This window comes from Pipra filicauda, unplaced genomic scaffold (assembly GCF_003945595.2).
Source record: "Pipra filicauda isolate LSUMZ 115617 unplaced genomic scaffold, ASM394559v2 scaffold167_size3244652_pilon, whole genome shotgun sequence".
In the NCBI taxonomy this organism is placed as follows: Eukaryota; Metazoa; Chordata; class Aves; order Passeriformes; family Pipridae; genus Pipra; species Pipra filicauda.
Window position 1 is genome coordinate 798,116 of NW_024104184.1, and position 13,846 is coordinate 811,961.

The 13,846-nt window shown below is 37.0% G+C and overlaps 1 protein-coding gene across 9 annotated transcripts in view; it reads right to left on the bottom strand.

The window, feature by feature from the left end:
* Positions 1-13,846, bottom strand: part of KIF21A (kinesin family member 21A) — an 88,113-nt gene that overhangs the window by 14,743 nt on the left and 59,524 nt on the right. For 4 of the 9 annotated variants that reach the window (XM_039379416.1, XM_039379417.1, XM_027731978.2 and 1 more), the window contains 10 exons: positions 13,541-13,694; positions 12,981-13,178; positions 12,545-12,646; positions 10,441-10,606; positions 9,910-9,930; positions 6,032-6,092; positions 5,761-5,815; positions 4,508-4,725; positions 750-860; positions 63-191 (listed from right to left, as the gene is read on the bottom strand). In XM_039379416.1, the coding sequence (XP_039235350.1) occupies positions 63-191; positions 750-860; positions 4,508-4,725; positions 5,761-5,815; positions 6,032-6,092; positions 9,910-9,930; positions 10,441-10,606; positions 12,545-12,646; positions 12,981-13,178; positions 13,541-13,694 (1,215 nt within the window). The remainder of the gene's footprint in view (positions 1-62; positions 192-749; positions 861-4,507; positions 4,726-5,760; positions 5,816-6,031; positions 6,093-9,909; positions 9,931-10,440; positions 10,607-12,544; positions 12,647-12,980; positions 13,179-13,540; positions 13,695-13,846) is intronic. The other 5 variants (XM_039379419.1, XM_039379418.1, XM_039379415.1 and 2 more) reach the window with 2 other exon arrangements.

Consider the following 13,846-nt stretch of genomic DNA (forward strand, 5'->3'; position numbering starts at 1 on the left):
GATAACTTGAGCACACTTTGCATTTCCCTGGTTGGGGGCTGAGGCTTCCCTTTGTGACTTACTTATCCTGCTGAACTGATGTGTTTCCCTGAGAAACAGTAAGACGACTAAAAACATTCATTTCATTACGGGGCCGGCTTGGTGGGGAAGTAGGAGGTGACAGACTAGCCTCTGGGGCTCCAGAATCTGAGCTACAAAAAAAAAAGAACATCTTCTTTAAGAGGTTATGAATGGTTAGAGAAGTTAAATGCAACATGCCTCAAACGTTAGATGCTCTTTTCTCAAGCAAATAAATAAAATTATAATACTAGCTACAGATATTTCCCAGAGAAGGCAATAAGCTTAAGACTGCAGAGTGCAAGGTGGCACAATGTTCAAAGTTTAAGTGCTAAAAGTGAAAGCTCCAGGCAGAAAACATACAATATGTAAAATGAAGAAATTCTTATAAAGCTTCAGAGTCTTAGAGAAATTGATGACTTCAATTAAAAAAAAAAAACCACAACAATAAATCATTTGCAAATGCTCCAAAGGACATTTTCTCAGGGCTTTGCTCCTGAGTTATTTTGTACAGAAAAGTAATCTGGGAATAAAACAAACAACCACAGCACACACATGGTGAGCAATGAGTGCCAACACTGCCAACAATAAAACCTGTCCTAGATTTAAAGAAATAGAAAAATACAGATTATTTTTCAAGAAAATTCAAGGTTTAAAATACATCAGAGTAAATAAATTTGAAAGAATCTTACAGTTTTTGTTCTTTTGTCTTTGGCTTTTCCATTGTTTTCTCATAGGCTTTTCTCTTTGCTAAAGGTGAAGGCTCAGGTATTTTCTTCTCTGGTAGAGATGCCTGTCTGGAACTAAAGCAAGAGCAATTGTTATCTTACTTTGAGGCCCTTTCACAAAACTTGCTTTTCTTACATTACCTGTCATTCTCCCAGTAAGATTTCAAATTTTTGACCATGCTTAATCTATTATTGCCTTTCTTGAATTTAAGGATTATAAACTTGTTCTCACACTTCAATATAAAAATATACCAAGTTTATTAACTTTCACAGTTGATCAACATATAGAGTCAGATACTGAATATGCAAAGGAGATTTACTAATTCAATAATAAAAGAGAAGGACTAAAAGAAATACAGTGGAATATGCATCTCAAATTATGGTCATGGAAATTCTAAATTTCAGATTCCACATTTTCATCTACAATAGACCATTTACAGACAGGAAGAACAGAGAAATCGGATTTATTCTTATACATGAATGAAACTTTCCATTAACATGTGTTTCAATATAAGATTCAAAATTATGAAGAAAATGTACTTCCCATTGGCAACCTGACTATAATAACGCTGCTTTTCTTTGTCCCCCATTTTCCTTCTCCCTTGCTTTCCATCCCTCTTTTGACTCTCTAGTTCTTACTCTGAAATAATTCCAGTTCACAGTCTCTGTGGTCTTTCTCCCAACCTTTCCCGATTAAAATTAACAAAAATATCAGGAGGGCAATATTAAAGCTGACGCTCAAATGTCATCATTTCACCACAGTAAGACAAAAAAACAAAAAAAAAAGAAAGACATCTGAATGGTTTCCATTCTTCTGAACTCCTATTTCTCACTAGCTGAACAATCACAAAAGCAGTATTTGCCTTGGTTTATCCTAGTTTTGTGTGTTTAGAGTTTTTTCTATGAATATGAGGACCAGAAACACTCACTAAAAGAAACAAAGCAGATTCTGGAAGTGCTTTTGTTTCACAGAACTTCATTAAGCAGATAAAGTTCAGCTGGCAGGCCACATGCCTGACATAGTTACTACCATCCTGTCTCAGAGCTCTATGGGTTCTGGATATGTACAGCTGCAACTTCTCTGCATGAGAAAAGCTGTATCAGTTTCCCTTGAGAGGAAATCTGTGCTATATAAAATCCACCTGGGGACTGAAATACAGAATAACATCATTTAACAAGGAAAGCACCACAAAGAACAGCTACTTAAGTAGATGAAACTGTCTCCAGTGATCACAAACCCTAACTGGAATGTGAAGGACCTGTAGGACCTAGTGCCAAGAACTGCATGCCAACCCTAGAGCTTCCCAGGGGTCTTCAAGTGACAGAAAAAGGAGGATAAGTGATAACCTGTCTGGTTTTGCACAAAAGTCTAGCAGTTAAGTTACTAAAAAGGGGAGAAGGTGGGTTTAACTCTTCTCATGGCTGGAGTATCCATTTCTGTGTAGGGCTCCCTTACCTCTAGGCATACTCTGCAAAGAACATAAAAAAAGGTGGAAAAGGACCCACTCCCTTCCTCTCTTTATGCTGGACCAGAATGCATTTGGGAATGCAAAAATCCTGAGGTAACAAGGCAAATCCTATGAATCAGGATGATCCTAGGTCTTTCAACAAGGATGACAAATGGGTTATAGTGTCTACTGCCAGGGTTGCCTATGTGTCCACTGTGCAGCTACTAGATTAAATAAACCAAACCAGAAACTGGAACCCAAGCTCCTCTTCCTCACACTGGAATCCTGCATATTCTGACATGCAACCAGCTTTCACTTGCTCACTACCTGCCCTTGAGTCTTCCATCTTTGACTCCACAGTGGAACATCCTCAGAAGAGGGTATAAAGAGCATGATCATTTTATGAATTCTTTTTGAAAGCCTGGATAGGCAGGTATTATAAAAATTATTATAAAATATAAATATTTTGTAAAATAGAAATATTTTCTAAAAAATTGTAACAATTATCATTAAAAATTATAAAAATAAAAATTATTCAGCTGTCTTGCTGGAATGGAATTCCTAAGCATAGTTGTAAAGAACAGGTGCTCTGCTCTGCACTGGTGCAGCCTCACCTTGAATATTGTGTGCAGTTTTGGGGACCTCAATATAAGAAAAATATTAAGCTACTAGAAAGTGTCCAAAGGAGGGCAATGAAGATGGTGAAGGTCCTTGAGGAGAAGCTGCATGAAGAGCAGCTGAGGTCACTTGATCTGTTCAGCCTAGACTTCTATTTTTGAAAAACCATCTACATTGCAGTGACAAAGTCACTGCAGACTGATTGTGGGAATTTTGGAGCACTTATATACTAAAACATGATCAATAAAAAATGAAAAAAGGTGAGGCCTACTGCTGATTGAATTGATTTATTGACAGCATCTAACTCGCAAATGCTTGCAGAACACAGTTTTGGGAAAATCCTGTTTTGCCTCATTGCTGGCTCACTCTCATACATGGATACATTCTAGAAAATGGAGTGAGGCAAAAGTTCGTATTACCTGAGTTTTGGATGCCAGGTCATAACACTTGACGTTATAGATGTTGAAGCTTCAAAAGTCTTTACGCATCTCACACTAACTGCTGAAACAAGTGGGTTTTTTCCACCTAACTTCACCCTCAAGAGCATTCTTCCCAAGCACATTCTAGTTGTAAAGTGCACTGAAGCCATCAGCAAGGGTTAATAATTGCTGTCAGCAGTGTTTTACTGTTCATGATTGCCACCTCAAGCACATGCCAGAAATACATAGTAAAAATAATACAAATTGCAAGTGTACATTAGATGGAGATTGCTGTAAAAATATGCAAATAGGACAGATGAATATTGAAAGATGCCTAATTTCAGAACCTGTAACATGAAGATAGCTATGGGACACAGATTTCCATATCACTGAATGTGGCAAGCACATTCAATCTATATGAGTTTGTGTAATATAGGAGCTAGTACCTTAAAAAGCCAAGAAAAGGTCTCTAGCAGTGAATGGCTAATAATCAGCAGTGATATTTGTAGATATAAAAAGAACAGCAAGTGAGAAAAAAAGAGTGCATGTGAGAGACACCTGCTGGCCCCAAAGTAAAAAGACAAAAATAATATTTTTAGTTCTATTATGAATCAAGTGATACTTGCAATTAGAAAGACTGTTCTGCAGGTAAGTGCAACCTGCAAACAGAAAGGATTTTTGAGGATTCATAATATCGACCATGTTTCTTTCAACTTTTCACTTGCATACACCGCATGGACTTCTTCATACAAGAAGTCCATACAAGACAATTCACAGAAAGGTTTTTCCTAATAGTTAGGACCATATAGAAATACTATGTTATATAAGTGTTTGGGTTGGGGTTTGGGGTGTGGGGTTTTGGTTTTTTTTAATCTCTCTGCTGTTTTAAGCAGATTATCACTACCTCTCTAGAATGTGCATTTCCCATAGCACTAATACAGCAAAGTATTCAAGGTATTAGATGGGTTTTTCCCTCTATGTAGAACAAGGTTACAGTAATTTTACAAAGCAACTTAACAAAAAACTTACATCTTCAGTAACAACCACAGTACTTACAACACTGTATTTATACCTTCTAGAGTGGTGATGGTAGAAAAGAAGCAGCTTAGTCAGTATTATTTAGTAGGCTTCAAGTATATCAACCTCACTTGTAAAGTTAAAATAACAGATTACAAGAAATTGGCAACATGCATTTTTTAAAAGCAAAGGATAATTAGTACAGCATGGCCAAACTTACATGCTGCCTATCTTAGAAGGTAAGCCAGATGGTGGGGGTATAAACTCTCTGTCCCTAGCAGAAGTATCATTTGTGTCAGCAGTCATCCCACTTTCTTGGGTTTCTGCAACTGATGCAAGAGAGCCAGCCGAAGGAGAGTCTGCAGCACTACTGTCAGAGACTAAATCACTGTTGGCTGCATACAGCAATTCCATCTGGGTAGTGGTCCTCCGGCGGGCCTGGAGACAAATAAAAACCAAACTGCCACTTAAACATGTGTCAGGAGTGCTACGTTTAAGCTTATCATTAGCTAGCAATTAGCATCCCCCTCAATCACTTGGCAACTGCCTTTGGAAACTAAATTTAGAAGCTCACCTCTACTCTTGGGCAGTGATTTCAGAGGAGGCAAGTCAAATTCAATGGCATAAAACACTGATTTGACTGTACATGTTAGGTGTGATTATACCATGAAATTAATATCTAGTCCTCGGGGAAAGAAAGGCCAGTGGGGAAGACAAAGATCCAGTCTGAACAGAGCCATTACAAAAATGACATGTTTATTTTGTGACATTTTCAGACAAAACTCACTCAGTTTAACTGCCCAAATAGCTTCACACCAATGAATGCTACCAATAATGCAACAGCCAACATAGATATTTTCCTCCATAGATATTTTCCTCCAACTGCAGTTAGAAAAGTGGAGGTTAAGCTTCTATTTACTTTGCAAACTTGGTTTATGCTCCTGTGAGCACAGAAGCAAAACTGCAATCAGTGCACATTTCCAGTTCCCACTACCATTAATATTAAACTGCAGACAGCCTAGAGATATTCCTCTAATGTCAACTGTAATTAAGAGCCTGGAGGTCAAACTTTTATTTGTTTCATAAACAAGCAAATTGCAAACAATAAGCATGTTCACAGTTCCCACTGGCATTGACATTGAACTGTGGCCTAAGTAATACTAATCTGCAAAACTACAACCAGTTTGGAGTGCACATAACTGGAAGACTACATCTTTTTCTGAAATTCTAAAAATTTAGCCCAAAAATATTGAAAAAGTTATTTTTAACATTGCTTCTCAGAGAGGAGTGTCACACAAAATCATATTGCACACAAATCAAATGAAGAATACATCAGTTCACCTTTTGCATCTCTTCGCTCTCGCTTTGCCCTAAAGACATTAAGGAACATTGTCCAGAAGGTAATTATGAATTATTATAGAATCATAGAATCACTTAGAAGTCATTTAGATGAATTATCATTGTACATCCTACCTTGCTTTTGGGTTTGACTTCACCACAAAGCTTCAAAAGATCTGAAGATAATGAACTAAAAGAAAAAAATTGCATCACATTTAGAAAGGAGCCATATTTTTGCAGAATGTGTATTCTTATTCTTCTTTCTTTCTACTGAAATTGTGGGCAAAGTATAATGAAAAAATGTCAGAGGTATTTTCTAACAGATGCACAATGCATTACAAAAGAAGAAATTACAGTAATTTTTCTAGAATAAGATCCAGTTACCCGATAACAAAGATTTGCTCACCTTCCTTCTGTCCCAGGACTATGCAATGGGGCATCCTCATCAGTACTATCTTCCAAATTTTCTGGAAAATTTCCAAAATAATAACGTTAATGTGTCCATCTACATCAGGAGGTCTCAGACTATGTTGAATGTAGATGAATGGAGTACAAGAGACAGGGATTTTCAAAATATCTTGACTATTTTCTATTCAGTCCCCATTGAATTTTCCTGGCATCTAAACTAATTTTTTTCACACAATCTCAATAAATCATACATCTAGGCACACTGTGCCAAATGTGGTCCTCTATCTATTGTAGCAGACAACAGAGATGATAGAAAAACAGAAATTCTAGAAGAAAATCTGTAAGAAAGCATATAAAGCAAATAAAACGAACTACAAAACATGGAAGAGATGAGAGGTAAATCAGTGGACAGTAAGGATGTCTGTTTCTCCTTTTTTTTTTTTTAAATCTTCTTGCTGCAAGGCAGAATCAGCCTGGTTATAATAAAAAAGAAAATTGTATTTTTAACTAGCTAATGAGCTGAGGCTCAGCCTGAGCTTATACAGAGTGCCACCATTTGAGCTGACAAGAAGCAAACATTTTATTAGTATATAAGCATTTATGTTTCAAAAGAGGATGATGTTACCACTTACTACTATAGAACTGCTTCCTTAAAAGAGATTAAATGTAAATGGAAGCTGTTCAGTAGAAATATTCCTGAAGTAAAAATGGGTATGCACACCTGTCACAAAAGACAAAACCAGCATGCATGTCATACACTAACGCTGTCAAACATATGATTACCATGTCTGCATGCAAACAGTGCAAAACATTAGGCTGAGACGATGAGTCAAGGGCACATGTACAATCAATTCCGGACTGCTGGGAAAGCGAATCCCTTAACATTTTAAGCACAGTTTAAGGACATTGCTTGCAGAAGTGTGTTACGTATGTCCCTTATTTTTGAACATACTCCAGAAATTTGAAGGATTAAATAACCTTCCATTACATCTCCTCTTTACTATTAGAGACACTTTAAGTCTCTTTACTTCATTTCTGCCAGAAAGCAGATACCATTTACAATGCATAGAACCAATATATGTGTAACCCATATTAAAACATGTTTGTCCATGTATATGTTTTAAGTGCAAGTTCATGCTGTGGAGAAAGGGAGGGAAGATACTTTTTTCAGCTGAATTCTGAGAAGGAATGAAGAAAAGAGAAGGAAAATACTGCCTGTTTGTGTATGCTGCATCTAAACATGTTTTCTGAAAAAGTCAAAACCATATATCAATCTAGACCCAACACCAACAATGCACTTCAGAGGTACTAAACTGCTGTATTAATCTTAGTAATGTAACCTTAATTATCAGAAATACAACAATATTATAAAGAAAGCAGGGTCACAGGAATAGCACTCTGGATTTTCTTTTTTTTTTTTTGTCCATCCTGGATTTGAGCCCAGATTAAACACTTTCAATACACATTATTATTATTATTATTATTAGTCTTCTGCAGAAGAGGTGATCTAGAGTACTGCTCCTTCTAGGAAGACACAAGCAGCATCCATAAAATAAAGGCACTTTAAAAAAATATAGGTTTCTTGTTAGAATGATGTTACTTCATCTCCTTCTCATAAAGAACTTGCAATCTCTTTTTACAGGTAACTAAGGAGAAAGTGTGGAATGACCACAAAAGATGGGATTTTATTTGTAGGCTCACACTCATGTGACCTGATGTGTTTCTTCAGTTTGTCTGCAATTCAGCACAGGAAGACTGCCAAAGCCCCAAGGTAGAAACCAGTCCACAGAATCAACACAAGGTAAGAGCAAGATTCTGCAAGAAGTCCTGAGTGAGAAGAGATGAAAGGAGCAATAAAGTTAGTAAAGGCAGTACTGCTTGCAAGTAGCAGCAGGGATGACTGCTGGTAAACCAGTAATTGCAGAACAGTGGAGAACTTTTCTGATGATTTGTCTTCATCCTCATGCAGTGGCAACTGGACACTACCAGTACAATGCCATACATCAGCACAGTTCATCCAGAGGAAATGACATTTGACCAGCCTTCTTAAGATCTGCACATAGATGGTTATGAGTCACATCTATGAATGTCCATATGTCATAGGTGGGAAGGAAAAGCAGCTCCCACAACTCTTCAGGAAGGAGTCACTTCAGCAACACTCAAAAGTCAATTTCATGGTCATTTTAACTCTTCACAAGAGTCGATAGGACAGCGAATGGCAGCTGGTTCAACCACAAACAAGGTAGATGTGCACTGAAAACCCACTCAGGTCAAAATCTGAGTCTGTGATGTACTTTCCTGCAGACTAAACCCTTTCTTAGTTTACACTTGAGTGAAAGTGCACAACTACACTGAGGAATGTTCCAACTTTTTCAAGCCAAATGTATTCAAATGGCTAAGAACTTTTGAAGGTATCAGATCTGAAAGTAAGCATCAAAAGGGCGATTCACAAAACCCCTGGAAGTGCAACCCCTCTCTAAGGATGGGGCTGGCTGCATACTACCACTGAGATGTCAGTCAGGCATCCTGGTGAAATTGGTCTCGGGATCTGCTGCCACCCACACTTCTACCTGTGTGAACTGTGTCAGGTTAACAGGAAGCCCCTGCAACAGAGTGCCAGCTAATCAGCTGGAAATCCCAGCGTCAAAGCCTCACTGCAGTGGCATGAACTCCCTGCAGCTCAAAAGGTTGGGTCACTAATGATCTACAGAACTATCGACAGTTGGAATTTCAACTTGGACCAAGGTTAGTATGGCACATTCAGCCAAGATATACCCATGGTGAAGTTTCCTTCCTATAGTGTTAGAACAATCCTGAGCGGTTTAGATATTTGAAAAGTCTTAGTTCATGCTTGCAAAGTGTTAAAAAGTTTCTTTAATGAGATATACTCTACACAAACTTTGATAATAGAGCTACTGTCCAGAGCTAAAGAAAATACAATGCTGTCTGGAGAAACATTGCTCCAACAGGAGTGAACATGCAGACACACTGAAGGTCTATTCTAGATGCACTATGAGATTACAAACCACTGATGTTCCTGAATAAATAACTGGCTGCATGCAGCAAGATTCCCTGACACAGATCTTCTGGTGTCACCTGACAGGAAGCTAGCAAAGTTCTTACCATCTCTAGATGATAAGCTATACACTTTCAGGTAGTTTTGAGCTTTTGAAATGTTTCAGATGCCTATGCAAACTAGCACAGGACAGCATAATGTGATTAAAAGCAACATAAGACAATACAAAAGGAATTGAGACTGATACCAGGAATATTTTTTTCAAGTTTCAAACACAGCCAATTTTGTTGAGGGGAGAAAAATAAGCATAATTCTTTTGGGAACAATTTTAAAGCAACAACAACAAAAGACATCTCAAAATCAGTGAAGTCAGTAACTTAATCCCAATTGAAAAAGTGAGATATAATCCTGCATTCTGTATAATATTTACATTACAGAATGAGCTATCTGCAAAAGGTTAATAATGACCTGCACGTTAAGAATTGTCTTTTTTTTGACCTAAAAAGATGAGCAGAATTTGTCACAACTACAGCAGTAGTATATCATGAAATAGCTTTTTGTAGGCTGAACATACTTGAGGTTCATAAGCAGCAAGTTATAAATTTGAAATACAGTTCTGCTTACTGTCTTCACTTCTTATGTGGCAAATCTAACTACCACGAGGGCTACTACCACAAGTGCTAGGGACGGTTTCAGAAAGGAAGAAATGCTCTGTAAGCTCATGATAATGAGTACATTTACAAAATAGTTCATGCAAACTTCACACACACTCACAAATTCTAAGATGCACCAGTTAGTGAATGTGAATGCATTAGTAACTCATGCAGCTGTACAGTACACAGAAAGCTAAACATACTTACCTAATGGTATGCTATCTAGGTCTGTGTAAATACAGCAACAAGGAAAAAAAAGTAACATTCCAATCAAAACATATCCATTTATAAAAAGAAATAAAACAAAAGTACCCAAATGTATTCTAAACTTTTCTTAGTATCATCTCATGAGAAGTAGAATAGATGCCGTAACAGATATAAAATGCTATGTTCAAAATCACTAGCATATGATGATTGAATAGCATTGAATATTTAGAATTTCACATTCACATGTTAAAACAATTCCATTTTGTAAATACATTGTCTTCTGTAAAAATAACAAGCAGATTATTTGAATTTTAAAAAATCTCAATAGTAAAAAAAACTTAATTTCCTACATTTCATTGCTGAGAGGGTATACTTAAAAATGTCATCCATGCTCATCAATTGTGAAGTATATCGTGTTATAATACAGCATCTATTCAGAGAGGAAATAGTCTAGAACGCCCAGTACAGCATGCATGAAAGGCAAACATGACATGCAGCTGACTATTCAAAAAAACAAGATGACAAAACTACCTTGCAAAGCATGACCCAGAAAAGCATCAAGTTCAGGATTTAACTCAGCTTTTTCTTTTAGCATATGAAACAGCAGTTGGTTTTGAGTAGCACTAGTAATTTCTGTCTGCTTAAGGCGTCCCTCAAGAACTTTGATCTGAGCTTCTTTTTGAGCTGCTTGGAGACCCTAGGAGAGAGAGAAAGAAAGAAAGAAAGATGGCAAATGTTTTGTCACAACTCTTTTTTTACAAAATGAGAACTGTCAAAACTTTTTAAAAACTGCAAACACAAACAATGTGTATATTGCAGCCTTTTTTTAATATCCTAAAGATCAGGCATCAACTAAAGGTCTTTTTCTTTCTTTCTTCTTTTAAAGAGACTCATACAAGTTAACCATTCAGTTAACTTGTATTCCTCAGACTGCCTTGCAAATATGCATCTAGTTGGATATGACTCCCAAGGGCAATTCAGAGCCTTGGCATTTATTTAAGAGTAGCAAGCATCTGAAAAATCCATATTTTCACTTTTGTCAATTAAGTCCTTTCTTTAAAAAAATTATTACCATGATACTTTATGATAAAGAATGAGAGGGGAGTTGGAGGTGGGATGGGGTGGGACCCAGAACTGTAATCTTTCCTATACAATCACTCGGTGAACTCTCAGCTTCTGATGAAAGATCTCATGGCCTAACTTATGACACAATCCATTCTAAGGGAACTTCCCTAGACCCATGGATTAGTGGGAATTTTTCAGCTGTAGAAAACACAGCTAAAGAAATTTACAGAGAATGGTTTCCAAATAGATCTCCAAATTTCAAATTCCAAAAGAAATAGTAGAGAAAAATGAAGGTACAACACATCTTCTCAAAGATTTGTAGGGCAACAGAGGCCTCTGAGTGCTAGCACTTGAGAAACAAGTGTAGCCCTATCAGCTTACATATTACATTCTGATTAAACTAAAACTGCATATCAATAGACACATTTTGCATATGAAAACAAATGTCATGGTTTGAGATAGTCCCAAAATCTAATTCCCTAGCTCTATTCCTCCTCCCACATCTCAACTGAATGTGAGATGGGTTTTCCAGACAAAACTTCCAGGGGTTTCCACCCCTTGGGGTCTACCACTTCTCTTAGCCTCTGGGGAAAACAAGGTTCAAACCACTACAACAAACAACAATAGACAGCAGGCATGACCAATTCTGCAAAAAAAAAAAAATCTTCAGTATTTCTACATGATACTTATCAAAAAGATGATGGAAACCTTCATATCATGGATCCTTCCATCATAATAAGCAAAAATTGTTAACAGAGTAAGTCAGAGGCACTTTTCTCATATTAACTCTGTTGCAAGATCCATTCAAACCCACCCAAGGGCTGAAAAAATATCAAAAGACTGAAATTTCCCAAAGCCAATGTGATTGTAGCAGTTTTTTTATCTTTTTTCTCCACAAACTTTTGTGATTACCTGCATAATGATGAATCAAGAATGCAAAAAAAGAACAGAGAATTGGTCAGTGGGACTGATCAAAGATCATTTCAATACCCTTGAAATATTTCATTTGATTCAATGACACTGAGTACTGTTCTCCAGACAGAAACAAAAGCAGCAGCAAGAGAATATGATACATGTGTGCACAGGGCTATAAACACTCATTTTGAAAATATTACTCCCCAAGGCTTTCAGAAAAAGTCCCTATTGCTCTACTCAAAAGAGTCTGAGTAAAGTATGCCATGCATCAATATATAACTTAAGTTTTTAAAGCTTCATATTTTTACAAAAGCAGCTGAGTCAGTCTTTTAAAAAGAGATCCTGAGCATTCTTTAGATGTTTGTTTAAAAACACAGAAAGTGATTTATTTGATTACAAAAAGCTAGTGCTCTTATAGGAACAATACATGATAACGAGTACAGTGAAGTTGGCTCTACTGCAGATTGAAAATCAGGCAACAAGTTGAAGGGGATGATAGATCTCAAGGGCCTTCACACTGACAACCAGCATGACTCAGTAGTGTTGACCAGCTTTGCTTTATTTAATGCATATTGGTCAGTCTTTATGTTGGCACAACTCTGCTCGTGGCACATTCCACAGTCCTGGCACACGGGTACTTCACTTAACACATTACCTTATTGATACCCATCGTGAGGAAGTGATCAAGCAAATATCGAGCTTCTGTCAAAGTACAAGCATTAATCACTGCTGTTACATCCAAGGTCTCTCCTTCTTCCTGTGGGTGCAACGATAAAAACAGTCAGATTGTGAAAAAGTCCCAAGAATTATATTAATGCCAGCAGACTAGAAAGCATCAGCTTTTGACATTTAAATGCTTTGCAATCTTAACTTGCATTACACTATTGACACTAGAACTCAGGTATGAAAATTCAATTGTATAAACAGAGTTATTTCAAACTTCACAAGAAAGCTTTCATCAATTTTCACTTCCTGGTTCAGTAATTACACAGACAAACCAAAAATAATTTTTAAGTGAGAACATTTTCAAGGCTAACACAGTTGTGTTTCTTGTCCCCCTTTTACCATTTTTGCATTAATACTTGACTTACTTTTGCTTCCTCCATTTGCATAATATTTGCTTGGCAGTCAGAAATGCTGTCATTAATGTAGTCTATATTCGCAGTTACTGATTCCATCTCTTCATTTATGTTTTGGACATTTCTATCTGCTTCACTGCCACCATCTTTGATGAGTTTCTCCCTTTTCTTTGAGAGTTTTTCTCTTCTTTTTGTAAGTTCTTCACGTTGCTATTTTTCCGAAAGCCATAATATAACATAAAAAGGAATTAGTAAGACCTTAGGGTATTTAAGTGCCTTTTTGTTTTGTTTTCTTTATCACATATCATGAATTCTATGGGAAGAAGTTACACAGGTGAATATAGTAATGTATTTGCAGATGATCACATTAATGTGCTTTTTATTTCTTACTAGGCACAGCAATCCCATGGTTCAAATGCTTACTGGAGTCAAGAGTGTCTTCACTGACTGCAATGGATTCCACACCACTTTGCCAACGCCACCACCACAACAATTCATTTACAGCAGACATGCTTGCACTGCTCTCTAGTTAATATAGTGGTACAGCCAACAGTGCACAGTAGATTACCCACCGTAAGTAACCTGTTCATATCTGCCTCCATATTGGAAATAGTCATCCTCTGCATAATAATATCAGTCACTCTGCGTTCAAGTAACTGCCACTTCATCCTGGCTGCCTTTGAGGAGTAAACTCTGCTTGTCACTGCTTTCCGCTGATATTTCTTTCTGTGATAAATTCAAGAGAAACATACAGCTAAGTCTAAAGTAGTCCAGTTATAAATTTGAATATGGAAATGATCAGGCCAGAGTATTTTTCACAGACAACTTTAAAATTTCACAGAGAATTTCTTGCAGTTTTTCTTTGCACCAGACAGCTA